Here is a 16,561-nt window from a genome sequence, read left to right as displayed (position 1 = left end):
CTACTGTGTTACTATGCAGCACTGGTGTTCTACTGTGTTACTATGCAGCACTGGTGTTCTACTGTGTTGCTATGCAGCACTGGTGTTCTACTGTGTCATTCTGTTTGTCACTACTCCCTCGGCTTGTGTGTGCTTCTGTATCCTGTCTGGATATCACATCAGAGAGCACTGATGGTTTTACAGTCTAAAAATGCAAGGAATTGTCTCTAGATCAGAGAGCAGGTGGGAAAGCCCCTTGTGTTGTCAGAAGCCCAGTTCTACTCAGCCCAGTTCTACTCAGCCCAGTTCTACTCAGCCCAGTTCTACTCAGCCCAGTTCTACTCTTGTGCATTTGTTTGGTTTTGTTTTTTTCCTGAATGGAATTCCTCAATGCAGTGACCAATTAACATGTATTCCATTGTTAAATACGAGACAAATTAACATGTCTTCCAGTGTTAAATACGAAACCAATTAACATGTCTTAGTTATTTAATACGAGACAAATTTACGTCTTCCATTGTTTAATACGAGACAAATTAACATGTCTTCCAGTGTTAAATACGAGACAAATTAACGTCTTAGTTATTTAATACGAGACAAATTAACATGTCTTCCAGTTTTTATACAAGACAAATTAACATGTCTTCCAGTGTTTTACCCAGTGTGGAAGAGTTTAAAATAACATCATGTTGGATTTTCTAGCATAGAATAGTAGTAATGTAATCAAATCTTTATTATAATATAATCTAACTCAGATCCATGTCTCTCTCTCTCTCTCTCTCTCTCTCTCTCTCTCTCTCTCTCTCTCTCTCTCTCTCTCTCTCTCTCTCTCGCTCTTTCGTCTCTCTCTCTTTCGTCTCTCTCTCTTTCGTCTCTCTCTTTCTCTCTCTCTTTCTCTCTCTCTCTCTCTCTCTCTCTCTCTCTCTCTCTCTCTCTCTCTCTCTCTCTCTCTCTCTCTCTCTAGTTGAGGATGGAGTCAGTGAACAGACCCTACCCCCTGATGCTGCCCCCCATGCACCAGTCAGTCCCCCTCATCCCGCACCAGCTACACCAGTGTCTCCCCCGAAACCTCCCACTCTCCCCCCGACCGTCCCCCGAATCCTCCCCCTCCCCCACTTCCCCACTCCCCTCACCAGACCGCCCCAACCCACTTTGTCAAGTACAGCACCATCGCCCGCCTGCAGGGTGGCGCCAACCAGGCTGCCAATCATTACATTGACGAACCAATGGGGCAGCAGCAAGGCCCTCTGGCCCCGCCACTCCAGTCTGTCAAACCCAACTACAACACGCTCCCATTGGCTCCCACTAACTACAACACCATGTCATTGGCTCCCAGCAACTACAACCCTCCTCCCCCTCCTCCTCCCACCTCCTCCATGCCTGCTCCAGGCTCTGCCATGGCCTCTCTGAGGTTCGGCCTCCCCAGCCCTGTTCCTCAGTTCATCCCCCCTCCTCCCCCCCAGGCCCACACCCTGCCACCCCCTCACTACCCACAGAGTAACTGCCTCCTGCCCCCTCCTCCACCCCCCGAGGAGGACAACCAGTGCCCCCCTCTCAGTAACACTGGGCTACAGCAATTCCTGGCCCAAAAGTTCCCCAATATGAACTACGACTTCTCTGAGCTGGATGGCCAACCTGAGTCCCCTCCCCCTCCTCCCCCTCCTCCCCTGTCCCCCATAATGCCACCCCCCACACCTCCCAAAACCTTCTCTGGTGTCTTCCCGCCCCAGACCGCTCCTAAGACCTTTGGTCCAGGGATCCCCCTGTCCCCAGTCTCACCCTACCCTCCTTCTGGTCCAATGAAAAAGCAGCAAAGCTTCTCGACAGGCCATTCGCCCAATCAGCCGCCTTCCACGATGCCCAAACAGCACATTTTCTCCTCTAAGACCCTCCCCCTGTCCGCCCCCATCTCCCCCACTCCCTCCCTGGCCAAACAAATAGTCAACCAGTTCCCCGGCGCCCCCCTGCCCCCCCAGTCCCCCCCGGCGGTCAAGGCCAAACCAAGATGGCAGCCAGGGGGTCAGATCCCCCCCCAGTCCCCTGAGTTCCCCCTTCCTCCTCCTCTCCCCCCTTCCAAGATGGGCTCCCCCATTAAGAAGTCTCCCTCCACCACCTCCACCTCGTCAACCGGCTCCTTCGGGAAGAGGGGGCCTCCTCCCACCCCCCAGCGCGCCTCCTCCATCAAGTCCAACTCCTCAGGGGAGTACCAGGAGGAGGTGCAGGTCCAGAGGAAGCCTAAGAAGGTGGAGTCTCTGGTCAGTAAGTTTGCCCAGCCTGGCCTCGGCTCCTGCAACTCCTCCACCGACGCCTCCTCTGGATCTCCTGCTAAAGACTTGGGGTCTCATGCTCTACCTGCTCCTCCTAAACCAGGCAAGCTGAACCTGTCAGCCCTCCCTCTAGTCCTCCAGGGTCTGCAGACAGGGCAGCACCGCCAGCCCAGTGGAGACTTCCCCTCACCTCCTCAACACCGCCAGCCCAGTGGAGACTTCCCCTCACCTCCTCAACACCGCCAGCCCAGTGGAGACTTCCCCTCTCTTCCTCAACACCGCCAGCCCAGTGGAGACTTCTCCTCTCCTCCTCAACACCGCCAGCCCAGTGGAGACTTCCCCTCTCTTCCTCAGCACCGCCAGCCCAGTGGAGACTTCCCCTCACCTCCTCAGCACCGCCAGCCCAGTGGAGACTTCCCCTCACCTCCTCAGCACCGCCAGCCCAGTGGAGACTTCCCCTCACCTCCTCCAGAGATCGATTACTTCCCCCCTCCTCCTCCCGACTCTGAGCTGCTCCCCCCGCCCCCCCTCCCCTCTGAGCTCCACCCGGTGGCCCCCAGGGTCGCAGTGGTAAACCCCCAGCCGCAGGCCTTGCCCATCTCCCACCCCGTCAGCCAATCATCATGGAAGACCCAGTCGCTGAAGAAGACTCCGCCTCTGACACTACACAGGCTGTCCCGGAGCAACACGGTCCAGGACCCCTTACCCCTGTCCCTCCAGCACCAGCAGACCCTCCCGTCCTCCTTCGGCTGTCCCCTGCCCCCCACCTCCCCCGGGGGGCCTAAGGGGGGCGGTACCCTCTCCTCGGTCCAACCCAACTTCCTGGAGGACCTGAACCGGACCTTGAAGAGGAAGTCTATCTCTCGTCACGGCTCCCTCACGCGTCACGGCTCCTCCCGGCTGGAGCCCGTCTCCATGGACGACATGGCCCTCCCCCCTCCACCCCCACCAGACCAGCAGAGGGGGGGGCAGGGCGGGGGCCACGGGTACATGTCCTCAGGCTATGCAACGTTACGGCGGGGGCCGCGCCCTGCCCCACCCAAAAGGGACCAAAGCACCAAACTGACGGGAGAGTGGTAGCTAGGGAGAGGAGGACTTGGGCTGAGATGCCCAGGCTATGGACCCATCAAGGCCCCAGACTACAGACTGACCACAGATTATGGACCCATCAAGGCCCCAGACTACAGACTGACCACAGATTATGGACCCATCAAGGCCCCAGACTACAGACTGACTACAGATTATGGACCCATCAAGGCCCCAGACTACAGACTGACTACAGATTATGGACCCATCAAGGCCCCAGACTACAGACTGACTACAGATTATGGACCCATCAAGGCCCCAGTCTACAGACTGACTACAGATTATGGACCCATCTAGAGGACAGGCTACAGACTGACTACAGATTATGGACCCATCAAGGCCCCAGTCTACAGACTGACTACAGATTATGGACCCATCTAGAGGACAGGCTACAGACTGACTACAGATTATGGACCCATCAAGGCCCCAGTCTACAGACTGACTACAGATTATGGACCCATCAAGGCCCCAGACTACAGACTACAGACTGACTACAGATTATGGACCCATCAAGGCCCCAGACTACAGACTACAGACTGACTACAGATTATGGACCCATCAAGGCCCCAGTCTACAGACTGACTACAGATTATGGACCCATCAAGGCCCCAGGCTACAGACTGACTACAGATTATGGACCCATCAAGGCCCCAGGCTACAGACTGACTACAGATTATGGACCCATCAAGGCCCCAGTCTACAGACTGACTACAGATTATGGACCCATCTAGAGGACAGGCTACAGACTGACCACAGATTATGGACCCATCAAGGCCCCAGACTACAGACTGACTACAGATTATGGACCCATCTAGAGGACAGGCTACAGACTGACTACAGATTATGGACCCATCAAGGCCCCAGTCTACAGACTGACTACAGATTATGGACCCATCAAGGCCCCAGTCTACAGACTACAGACTGACTACAGATTATGGACCCATCAAGGCCCCAGTCTACAGACTGACCACAGATTATGGACCCATCAAGGCTACAGGCTACAGACTGACTACAGATTATGGACCCATCAAGGCCCCAGGCTACAGACTGACTACAGATTATGGACCTATCAAGGCTACAGACTACAGACTGACTACAGATTATGGACCCATCAAGGCCCCAGTCTACAGTCTACAGACTGACTACAGATTATGGACCCATCTAGAGGACAGGCTACAGACTGACTACAGATTATGGACCTATCAAGGCCCCAGTCTACAGACTGACCACAGATTATGGACCCATCTAGAGGACAGGCTACAGACTGACTACAGATTATGGACCCATCTAGAGGACAGGCTACAGACTGACTACAGATTATGGACCTATCAAGGCCCCAGTCTACAGACTGACTACAGATTATGGACCCATCAAGGCCCCAGACTACAGACTACAGACTGACTACAGATTATGGACCCATCAAGGCCCCAGACTACAGACTACAGACTGACTACAGATTATGGACCCATCAAGGCCCCAGTCTACAGGCTACAGACTGACTACAGATTATGGACCCATCTAGAGGACAGGCTACAGACTGACTACAGATTATGGACCCATCAAGGCCCCAGACTACAGACTACAGACTGACTACAGATTATGGACCCATCAAGGCCCCAGTCTACAGGCTACAGACTGACTACAGATTATGGACCCATCTAGAGGACAGGCTACAGACTGACTACAGATTATGGACCCATCTAGAGGACAGGCTACAGACTGACTACAGATTATGGACCCATCTAGAGGACAGGCTACAGACTGTCTGGACCCTACAGGCCGCTCTCCTCCAGGCCATGGTCGTATTCATTACAAACCAAGCGTAAAGGAAACGGACTGAGACGTTCTTATTATCCAATAAGAAACTTTCGTTATGGTTATTATCCAATAAGAAACTTTCGTTATGGTGTGCGCTAATGAATACGACTCAGAACTCAGCCTGTCTCCTCTCATGCCACACAGACAGGACAGGAGCTAAAAGTAGAATCCTGTTCCTCGTAATCCCAGATTGTTATTCCATACTTTGTCTACGTTTTATAATAACTCTAGGAAAAGATAGCGCTGGTTAAACCACCTATCAAGCTTTTCCACATGTTTGTTGGCGCTTTGCATTGAAATATAACGAAACATAAACGACATGAATTTAGCTGCAATATAACCTGGTACTGCATGGACTCCTGTACTGTGTGGACATGTTGTTACCTTAGCAACTGTTTGAGATGGATGGGATGTATAGAACATATATGTGTATGGACATACAGAAGTATTTCCCCCCCCCTTGGATTTGTTCACATTTTGTTGCGTTAAAAGTGGGATTTAAATTAATTTAATTGTGTTTATTTTTGTTGTTTGTAATTGATTTACACTAAATACTCTGTCAAACTGGAAGAAAAAATGATTATATTGTTTTATATTATCAATTAAAAATAAAACCCTAATATACCTTCATTAGATAAGTATTCACCCCCCCTGAGTCAATACATGTTAGAAAAACCTTTAGCGGCGATTTACAGTTGTGAGTCTTCTTGGGTAAGTCTCTAAAGCCATTTTCACACTGCAGGCCTTTAATGCTCAAATCACTTTTGGAATACTGACTTGTCCAAACAGCAATTTACAGGTGACCAAATCAGATGTGTGTGTGTGTGTGTGTGTGTGTGTGTGTGTGTTCAGACAGCAGTCATTTGCTGACATGGCTACAGTAGTTGTCATAGTAACGACAGGTGCGTGAGCAGTGGTGTATTCTGATTGGTGGTGGTGCTTCCTGTCACTCAGAAGTTATGTATAGCAAGCTGAGGTGACAACAATGCCTGAATGGACATTTCCCAGTTGCTTTGAATGTTCAAATTCATACTGTAAGAACACTTAAAAAGCCTCAAAGGATAAGATGATCCAACTTTTCAAAACAAGTCCTTTTTGGCTAGCCACATCAGTCACTTAGCTAGCTAGGTAGCTGTTTACAGATGTAGGATCTTTAATTTGAGCCAGTTTCCTAAAGCAGGCAAAATAATCCTGCGGCAACAGGAAATGTGAATTATTATGTGGATTGTAATGAATGGCTTTTTTTTTTTTTTGACCTTGATACATTTGTCTTTAGGGCGAATCGAATCTGACAATGTAAAGTGGAAAAGCCTTTTCAAAGACAATTTTGCTGGAAAATTCCCAGCAACAAAAGATTGGTCAAATTAAGATCCTAGCGCTGTAGCTTTCTAGCACATTCACTAATTTGTTTGTAAACAATTAACAAGCTAGTTAGCTACCACATGTTCTGTCAACAGAGTAGCTAGCAAGCAACAAGAGATGCCAAATAACAGTGTAAATATCACTTGATTACAAATAAAACAAATAAAACCATTCAGACACAAGTCGCATTGCCAGGAATCAGATCTGTGTGTGGATTGAGATATCTGATTCGTGTGCTTTTTGGCTGTTCAGACTGCAGGAAAAAGCAACAAAAAAAATGCTACAAAATACGATTTGAGTCACTTCAAACTGCCAGGCTTAAGAGCCTTGCACACCTGGATTGTACAATATTTGCCCATTTGTTCTTTTCAAAATTCTTCAAGCTCTGTCAATGTGTTGGGGATCGTGGCTAGACTGCAGTTTTCAGGTCTTGCCGTAGACCTTCAAGCAGATTTAAGTCCAAACTGTAACTCGGCCTCTCAGGAACATTCACTGTCTTGGTAAGCAACTCCAGTGTAGATTTGACCATGTGTTTTAAGTTATTGTCCTGCTGACAGGTGAATTCATCTCCCCAGTGTCTGCTGGAAAGCAGACTGAACCAGGTTTTCCTCTAGGATTTTGCCTGTGCTTTAACTCCCTTCTGTTTTATCCTGAAAAACTACCCAGTATTTGCCGACGTCAAGCATACCCATACCATGATGCAGCCACCACCGTGGTCCTCTGTAGCTCAGCTGGTAGAGCGCGGCGCTTGTAACGCCAAGGTAGTGGGTTCGATCCCCGGGACCACCCATACACAAAAATGTATGCACGCATGACTGAAAAGTCGCTTTGGATAAAAGCGTCTGCTAAATGGCATATTATTATTATTATATTACCACCATGGTTGAAAATAAGGAGGCAGTCACTCAGTGATGTGTTGTGTTAGATTTGCCCCCAAACATAAGGCTTTGCATTTAGGCCAAAAAGTTCCATTTGAATCACACCTTGTCACACAACAAAAATGTCAAAATCCAAGGGGGGGTGAATACTTCTGATACCCACTGTATGAGGGGAGAGGGGGGTAACTTTTACTTTTGTGTTTTTATATAAGATTATTTAATACCTGAAATATATTATTATTTTAAAATTCTGTTTTTTAAAGTACTGAGTGAATATGAACCGTGAGTAGTAGAGAGACCTGGGGTCGATGTGGAGATGGCTCTGGTCCAGGGTGTTAATAGCGGCAGGTTCAGCTTCAGCAAGCCACACGTCATGGGGCGGCAGATAGTTTAGTGGTTAAGAGCGTTGTGCCAGTAACCGAAAGGTCGCTGGTTCTAATCCCCGAGCCGACTAGGTGAAAAAAATCTGTCGATGTGCCCTTGAGCAAGGCACTTAACCCTAATTGCTCCTGTAAGTCGCTCTGGATAAGAGCGTCTGCTAAATGACTAAAATGTAAATGTAATGTAAATGTAATGCCCTGGACCAGAGCTAGTGGGGAGATAGACAGGTGTGTGTGTAGAAGGAGCAGTATATAGGGAGGATCCCTGTAGTAGTTGGATATGGGACAGACAGACAGACAGACAGACCACAGGGACTACAGGCCTGGAAACAGTCTGAGCCAGAGACAGACAGACAGACAGACAGACAGACAGACAGACAGACACTAGGCTAACACCCTCCATGTGGTTGTCTGAAATGGCACCCTATTCCCTACGAAGTGCATGGTGCCCATAGGGCTCTGGTCAAAAGTAGTGCACTAAATATGGACTAGCATGCCGTTTCAGACACAGCCTGACTGTCTGTGGAGTGTAAAGATACGTTGTGTTGATTCTTATTCACTTTTTTTTTTTTTTTTTTTGCAAATTGCATCAAAATGGTTTAAAAGCCTCCAGCGGATTTAAGTTACTGTACAACTGGAAGATGATTGGCTGACGTCTTAATGATCGTAACTGATGATGGTAACTGTTCACGGATTTGATTGGACGAGATGAAACAGGGCGCACAGTGAAGGTCCACCTCTGTGAATGGCTGTTATGTTGATGGGGGGGCGGGTCTGACCTGTTCTGTCTCTGTTTCTATTGGTCACATTAGATGTCCGTCTGTCTGTAAATGCAGCTACTGTCTCTAAAGGCCACCTTTGGTCGCTACTAGTTACTGCAGCCACAAAGTCATAATTATGGCTAAACGCCGCCTATTTCTAAAATGTTTCTTCTTAAAATCTGAATTTAAACCCAACCCAACCATAACCACACTGCTAAACTAATGCCTAACCCTAACCTTAAATGAAGACCAAAAAGCTACAAAAAATATTTCATGCATTTTTACGACATAGCCAATGCCCTGATTTTGTGGCTGTGATACAGACCGGAAGTACACTAAACTACAGGAAATGCTAGGTCACATGACGGAACAATTCTAGAATGAAGTGCAGGTTCTAGAACCATCTCTGGACCGGACCAGACAGCCACGTAGCTCCTGATTGAGGGTGGACGGACGCTTGTTTCACACTAACGCCTTCTATTCTACTGTCATTACGTCCCAAATGGCACCCTATTCCCTGTGTAGTGCACTACTTTTGACCCAGACCACTGCCCATAGGGGGTGAACATGTACATCTAGTTGCCTCACGCTACAGACACAAGAGGTAGGAGCAGGAAGCCTGTGAGCCGTTCTGGCTCTGACAAGGATCACGGACTACACAGGTGCTGTTTGAGGATGGGGACGTTCTACTGTGTGTTTGAGGATGGGGACGTGTTCTGCTGTGTGTTTGAGGATGGGGACGTGTTCTGCTGTGTGTTTGAGGATGGGGACGTGTTCTGCTGTGTGTTTGAGGATGGGGACGTTCTACTGTGTGTTTGAGGATGGGGACGTGTTCTACTGTGTGTTTGAGGATGGGGACGTTCTACTGTGTGTTTGAGGATGGGGACGTTCTACTGTGTGTTTGAGGATGGGGACGTTCTACTGTGTGTTTGAGGATGGGGACGTTCTACTGTGTGTTTGAGGATGGGGACGTTCTACTGTGTGTTTGAGGATGGGGACGTTCTACTGTGTGTTTGAGGATGGGGACGTTCTACTGTGTGTTTGAGGATGGGGACGTTCTACTGTGTGTTTGAGGATGGGGACGTTCTATTGTGTGTTTGAGGAAGGGGACGTTCTACTGTGTGTTTGAGGATGGGGACGTTCTACTGTGTGTTTGAGGATGGGGACGTTCTACTGTGTGTTTGAGGATGGGGACGTGTTCTACTGTGTGTTTGAGGATGGGGACGTTCTACTGTGTGTTTGAGGATGGGGACGTTCTACTGTGTGTTTGAGGATGGGGACGTTTCTGCTGTGTGTTTGAGGATGGGGACGTGTTCTACTGTGTGTTTGAGGATGGGGACGTGTTCTACTGTGTGTTTGAGGATGGGGACGTTCTACTGTGTGTTTGAGGATGGGGACGTTCTACTGTGTGTTTGAGGATGGGGACGTTCTACTGTGTGTTTGAGGATGGGGACGTTCTACTGTGTGTTTGAGGATGGGGACGTTCTACTGTGTGTTTGAGGATGGGGACGTTCTACTGTGTGTTTGAGGATGGGGACGTTCTACTGTGTGTTTGAGGGATGGGGGACGTTCTACTGTGTGTTTGAGGATGGGGACGTTCTACTGTGTGTTTGAGGATGGGGACGTTCTACTGTGTGTTTGAGGATGGGGACGTTCTATTGTGTGTTTGAGGAAGGGGACGTTCTACTGTGTGTTTGAGGATGGGGACGTTCTACTGTGTGTTTGAGGATGGGGACGTTCTACTGTGTGTTTGAGGATGGGGACGTTCTACTGTGTGTTTGAGGATGGGGACGTTCTGCTGTGTGTTTGAGGATGGGGACGTGTTCTGCTGTGTGTTTGAGGATGGGGACGTGTTCTACTGTGTGTTTGAGGATGGGGACGTGTTCTACTGTGTGTTTGAGGATGGGGACGTGTTCTACTGTGTGTTTGAGGATGGGGACGTTCTACTGTGTGTTTGAGGATGGGGACGTTCTACTGTGTGTTTGAGGATGGGGACGTTCTACTGTGTGTTTGAGGATGGGGACGTTCTACTGTGTGTTTGAGGATGGGGACGTGTTCTACTGTGTGTTTGAGGATGGGGACGTTCTACTGTGTGTTTGAGGATGGGGACGTTCTGCTGTGTGTTTGAGGATGGGGACGTTCTGCTGTGTGTTTGAGGATGGGGACGTTCTACTGTGTGTTTGAGGATGGGGACGTTCTACTGTGTGTTTGAGGATGGGGACGTTCTACTGTGTGTTTGAGGATGGGGACGTGTTCTACTGTGTGTTTGAGGATGGGGACGTGTTCTACTGTGTGTTTGAGGATGGGGACGTTCTACTGTGTGTTTGAGGATGGGGACGTTCTACTGTGTGTTTGAGGATGGGGACGTGTTCTGCTGTGTGTTTGAGGATGGGGACGTGTTCTACTGTGTGTTTGAGGATGGGGACGTGTTCTACTGTGTGTTTGAGGATGGGGACGTTCTACTGTGTGTTTGAGGATGGGGACGTTCTACTGTGTGTTTGAGGATGGGGACGTGTTCTACTGTGTGTTTGAGGATGGGGACGTTCTACTGTGTGTTTGAGGATGGGGACGTTCTACTGTGTGTTTGAGGATGGGGACGTTCTACTGTGTGTTTGCGGATGGGGACGTTCTACTGTGTGTTTGAGGATGGGGACGTTCTACTGTGTGTTTGAGGATGGGGACGTTCTACTGTGTGTTTGAGGATGGGGACGTTCTATTGTGTGTTTGAGGAAGGGGACGTTCTACTGTGTGTTTGAGGATGGGGACGTTCTACTGTGTGTTTGAGGATGGGGACGTTCTACTGTGTGTTTGATGGGGACGTGTTCTACTGTGTGTGATGGGGACGTGTTCTACTGTGTGTTTGATGATGGGGACGTTCTACTGTGTGTTTGAGGATGGGGACGTTCTACTGTGTGTTTGAGGATGGGGACGTGTTCTACTGTGTGTTTGAGGATGGGGACGTTCTACTGTGTGTTTGAGGATGGGGACGTTCTACTGTGTGTTTGAGGATGGGGACGTTCTACTGTGTGTTTGAGGATGGGGACGTTCTACTGTGTGTTTGAGGATGGGGACGTGTTCTACTGTGTGTTTGAGGATGGGGACGTGTTCTACTGTGTGTTTGAGGATGGGGACGTGTTCTACTGTGTGTTTGAGGATGGGGACGTGTTCTACTGTGTGTTTGAGGATGGGGACGTTCTACTGTGTGTTTGAGGATGGGGACGTTCTACTGTGTAGAGTGGAAGGTAGGCATGTGTACTATATAATACACAACATGTGTAGAGTGGAAGGTTAATGTGTACTATATAATCATACCTCTGCCTTTTACATCTGTCAACAGAAATGACATCAGCAGTATTTCAACAGTACTGTCCTTCATTTCATTTCTGATCAACAATAACAAAGATAAACGGTGATAAAACAAACTGAACGTTATTATCTGAAGGCCAAACTAGCTTTTTAAGGTCAGGAATATTCTTAGATACTTTGCCGAAACAGAGAAAATAAAAAACCTAAAATGCATTTAAACTGAACAATAAAAATACAAATCATACCTCGGCATGTCTCAAGTCAATTTTTGCATCTGACCCAAAGAAATCTCAAAGTTTCAACTTGAATTGTATTTCTTTGGATGAGGCTCTGAAAGTGTAATGTATCGTGAAGTGTGTATACACTGAGTGTACAAAACATTAAGAACACCTCTTTCCATGACATAGACTGACCAGGTGAATCCAGGTGAAAGCTATGATCCCTTATTGATGTCACTTGTTAAATCCACTTCAATCAGTGTAGATGAAGGGGAGGAGACAGGTTAAAGAAGGATTTGTAATCCTTGAGACGGTTGAGACACAGATTGTGTATGTGTGTCATTCAAAGGGTGAATGGGCAAGACAAAATATTGAAGTGCCTTTGAACAGGGTATGGTAGTAGGTGCCAGGCTGTTACGAGCCCCGTGGCTCTAAACGTCTAGGGTGGATGGACATGAGACCCGTAACATAAATTATGCAAATTATAAGTGTGACCTGGAACAGTGAGAACCAAAAATGACACAACAACCATGAACTACCGTCAAACATAAATGGTTTATTGCTAAACACACGGTAAAGGTTTGGGAAAAAGGGCTGAGCAGGACCCAAGAAAGGAAACAATAGTGTAAAACCCCCTAAACTGATCTAGCCTGCCTGAAGAACCGCTAGGCTACTGCTAGTCATACAAAAATACAGTGGGTGGTCCGCTCAGGTCTAACTAGTGTTTATAGACAGATTTCTTCCTACGGGTAATGTACGCCCAAGGGCAACTAGCTTAAACCCCCCTTTTCCCAGAAACACACAAAGCTACTAAACAGGGTAATCAGCAATTAAATAAGTACACAGGATACAACAGTATCCACACTCAGGTAAAGAAATATATTCTAATAAAGTTACCTATAGGGTAACCAACAACTTAGTGCGTACACAACACACAGGACACCACCGTGTCCATACTCACATATGGCAAAAATCTCTCTCTTTTGCAACAAACACAAGTCTGGTTTTTATAAAATGGGATGTGTGATTGAACAAACGAGTAACAGGTGGTGCAATTCACAGGAATGTTCACTGATTGGTCCAATCAGCAGACACCTCAACGACCACCAATCAGGAACATACAGGACACCTGTGATTAGGGCAGAAAGAGTAGAAACACACAAAAACACAGGATACCTGTATCCGTAACACTCCCCACCCTTAAAAGAGCAAACTACAATGGTTTGCGACACACGTACTATCACAACACCCAAATTCACAAATCATCCTATCGGGATAACAAAAAAAAACCTAGATCATTACACACGAGACAAAGCATCTGCCAACACATTATCCAACCCCTTTTTCGCAGAGGAATGGCCTCTGGGTACCTGGCGCACACACACATAATTGTCAACCTAAACTGGTTACCAGCTTTTGTTTTTGGTAATGGTCCAACACAATCAACCATCACATGTTCGAATGGTTCACCTATGGCCGGGTATGGGACAAAGAGGCGCGGGGAAATAACCTGGTTCGGTTTCCCAACTACTTGACAGGTGTGGCAAGTCCAACAGAACTGAGCCACATCTTGTTTTAAGCCAGGCCAAAAGAAATGTCGCAAAACACGATCATAAGTCTTGGTGACTCCCAGATGTCCGGACCACTGGTGATCATGAGCGAGGGATAAAACATTTTGTCGAAAGGCTGTAGGAATCACTATTTGGTAAACAGCATTCCAATCTCCGCCAGCGTCAACATGGGAGGTCCATTTACGCATGAGGAGATTACCATCAATGAAGTATGCCATGTTTTTCTTCTTTAGCTCGTCCTCTGAGACAACACTAGAAAAACATTTAGCCAGACTAATGTCAACCTGTTGGTTAGCGATCAGCTGCTCACGAGTAACTGGTAACTGTATTGCCTCAGCAACAAGTTCCACATCCTTCTTCCTTTCTCTGGGCTGTTGGTCAGACTGCACCAGCTTACCAGAGGTAGCCCCGAACTATCCTCCTGGGTCACACTCTCTGAATAGAATCGTGTCTGACAAATCTACCACTTCACCCACTTGTCGTGCTTGAGCACGTGTGACAGCACAAGCGGGAACACATCTGGATAACCCTGTGCCAGCTCCTCGGAGAGAGACTGGTCACTTTTATCCAATACCTCCAATACGGGTATCACCTTTCCTCCGGCAATATCGTTGCCCATTATAAATGTCACACCTTTTACTGGCAACATAGGACGTGCGCCCCACTCTGAACAATCCACTGACTAACTCAGAGTGTACGTTCACAAAGTGCAATGGCACTGGGACAAATCCCATTTCAATTCCTTGTACTAACACATTGGAACCACAATATGTATTATTAGACAAGGGCAACACCTCAGATAGTATGAACGACTGCGCCGCACCAGTATCTCTGAGGATTCTAACTGGACGCTGAGACGCTTCGTCATCTGATATAGAAACAAACCCCTCAAAAATGAACGGTTCATAACTGTCAACTGGGACAGGGACTTTCAAACCACATTCACTATGAGGCTGTCTTGATTCCGGCCTTACAACCGTACGAATCAGCCCAACACCCGTTGGCGGCCTGGCGTGCTGAGGCATCCCCGGTTTGCGTTTTAGCAGAAAGCAATCATTAACCATATGTCCCACCTTATGACAATAGAAACAGTGACGCACATCTTTTGGGCGTGCTGGATGTACTGCTGGTCGACTAGGATTAAAAGTTAGCAACTCCGCAGCCCTGCTCTCCGTACGAGCCGAAAACACGCTCTTATGCGTCAACACAAACTTCGTCTGCCAATACAGACGCTTCCGACAGTGAGGATACTTTCTGTTCGTTCAGATACACTACAATGCGTTCGGGTAAGCAATTTTTTAAACTCTTCTAACAAGATTAACTCCCCGTAGAGAGTTAAAATCAGTTACTTTACTAGCACTGTGCCATTTGTCAAACAGATTTCCTTTGTCTCTAGCAAACTCCACATAAGTCTGAGTTGGAGACTTTTTATGAGACCTAAATCTTTGTCGATATGCCTCAGGAACAAGCTCATAGGCACGAAGAACAGTAGCTTTGACCACTTCATAATTCAAACTGTCTTCAAGAGGTAGCGCTGCCAGAACCTCTTGGGCTTTACCTGTTAGCTTACACTGAAGTAATAGGCACCATACCTCGTCGGGCCATTTCAATGCTACCGCTATACGTTCAAAAACACTGAAATAGGAATCAACCTCTGACTCCCTGAACACAGGTACCAAGGTGATCTGCCTACTAATATCAAACGTAGTAGATGACACAGCTGGTGAGGATGGCTCACTAGCAGGCATAGTATTAGCAGAGACTAACCTCGCTGTTTCTGCCTCTAGTTCCATTTTACGCGTCTCCTGTTCTATCTTACGCGTCTCCTGTTCTGCCTCTAGCTCCATTTTACGCATCTCCAGCTTGTCTTGCCTGATTTGTGCCCGCTCTTCCGCCTCCATTTCAAATCAAATCAAATCAAATTTTATTGGTCACATGCGCCGAATACAACAAGTGCAGACATTACAGTGAAATGCTTACTTACAGCCCTTAACCAACAGTGCGTTTATTTTAAACAAAAAAAGTAAGAATAAAACAACAACAAAAAAAGTGTTGAGAAATACAAAGAGCAGAAGTAAAATAAAGTGACAGTAGGGAGGATATATATACAGGGGGTAACGGTGCAGAGTCAATGTGCGGGGCACCCGGCTAGTTGAGGTAGTTGAGGTAATATGTACATGTGGGTAGAGTTAAAGTGACTATGCATAAATACTTGACAGAGTAGCAGCAGCGTAGGATGGGGTGGGGGGGGCAGTGCAAATAGTCCGGGTAGCCATGATTAGCTGTTCAGGAGTCTTATGGCTTGTGGGTAGAAGCTGTTGAGAAGTCTTTTGGACCTAGACTTGGCACTCCGGTACCGCTTGCCGTGCGGTAGCAGAGAGAACAGTCTATGACTAGGGTGGCTGGAGTCTTTGACAATTTTGAGGGCCTTCCTCTGACACCGCCTGGTATAGAGGTCTTGGATGGCAGGGAGCTTTGCCCCAGTGATGTACTGGGCCGTACGCACTACCCTCTGTAGTGCCTTGCGGTCAGAGGCCAAGCAGTTGCCATACCAGGCGGTGATGCAACCAGTCAGGATGCTCTCGATGGTGCAGCTGTAGAATTTTTGAGGATCTGAGGACCCATGCCAAATCTTTTTAGTCTCCTGAGGGGGAATAGGCTTTGTCGTGCCCTCTTCACGACTGTCTTGGTGTGCTTGGACCATGATAGTTCGTTGGTGATGTGGACACCAAGGAACTTGAAGCTCTCAACCTGTTCCACTACAGCCCCGTCGATGAGAATGGGGGCGTGCTCAGTCCTCTTTTTTTTCCTGTAGTCCACAATCATCTCCTTTGTCTTGGTCACGTTGAGGGAGAGGTTGTTGTCCCTGGCACCACACGGCCAGATCTCTGACCTCCCTCCCTATAGGCTGTCTCATCGTTGTCGGTGATCAGGC

General features: G+C 47.8%; 1 protein-coding gene across 1 annotated transcript in view; it reads left to right on the top strand.

Moving 5' to 3' along the window:
• Positions 1–5,780, top strand: part of LOC121563788 (ras-associated and pleckstrin homology domains-containing protein 1-like) — a 167,871-nt gene extending 162,091 nt beyond the window's left edge. The window contains 2 exon segments of the mRNA XM_045215604.1: positions 944–1,009; positions 1,011–5,780. Coding sequence (XP_045071539.1) covers positions 944–1,009; positions 1,011–3,326 — 2,382 coding nt within the window. The 3' untranslated portion in view covers positions 3,327–5,780.
• The last annotated feature ends 10,781 nt before the right edge of the window (positions 5,781–16,561 follow it).

This window comes from Coregonus clupeaformis, unplaced genomic scaffold, assembly GCF_020615455.1.
Source record: "Coregonus clupeaformis isolate EN_2021a unplaced genomic scaffold, ASM2061545v1 scaf0479, whole genome shotgun sequence".
Taxonomy (NCBI): Eukaryota; Metazoa; Chordata; class Actinopteri; order Salmoniformes; family Salmonidae; genus Coregonus; species Coregonus clupeaformis.
The sequence above is the reverse complement of the archived record's forward strand: the minus strand, read 5'-3'. Positions and strand labels throughout refer to the sequence as shown.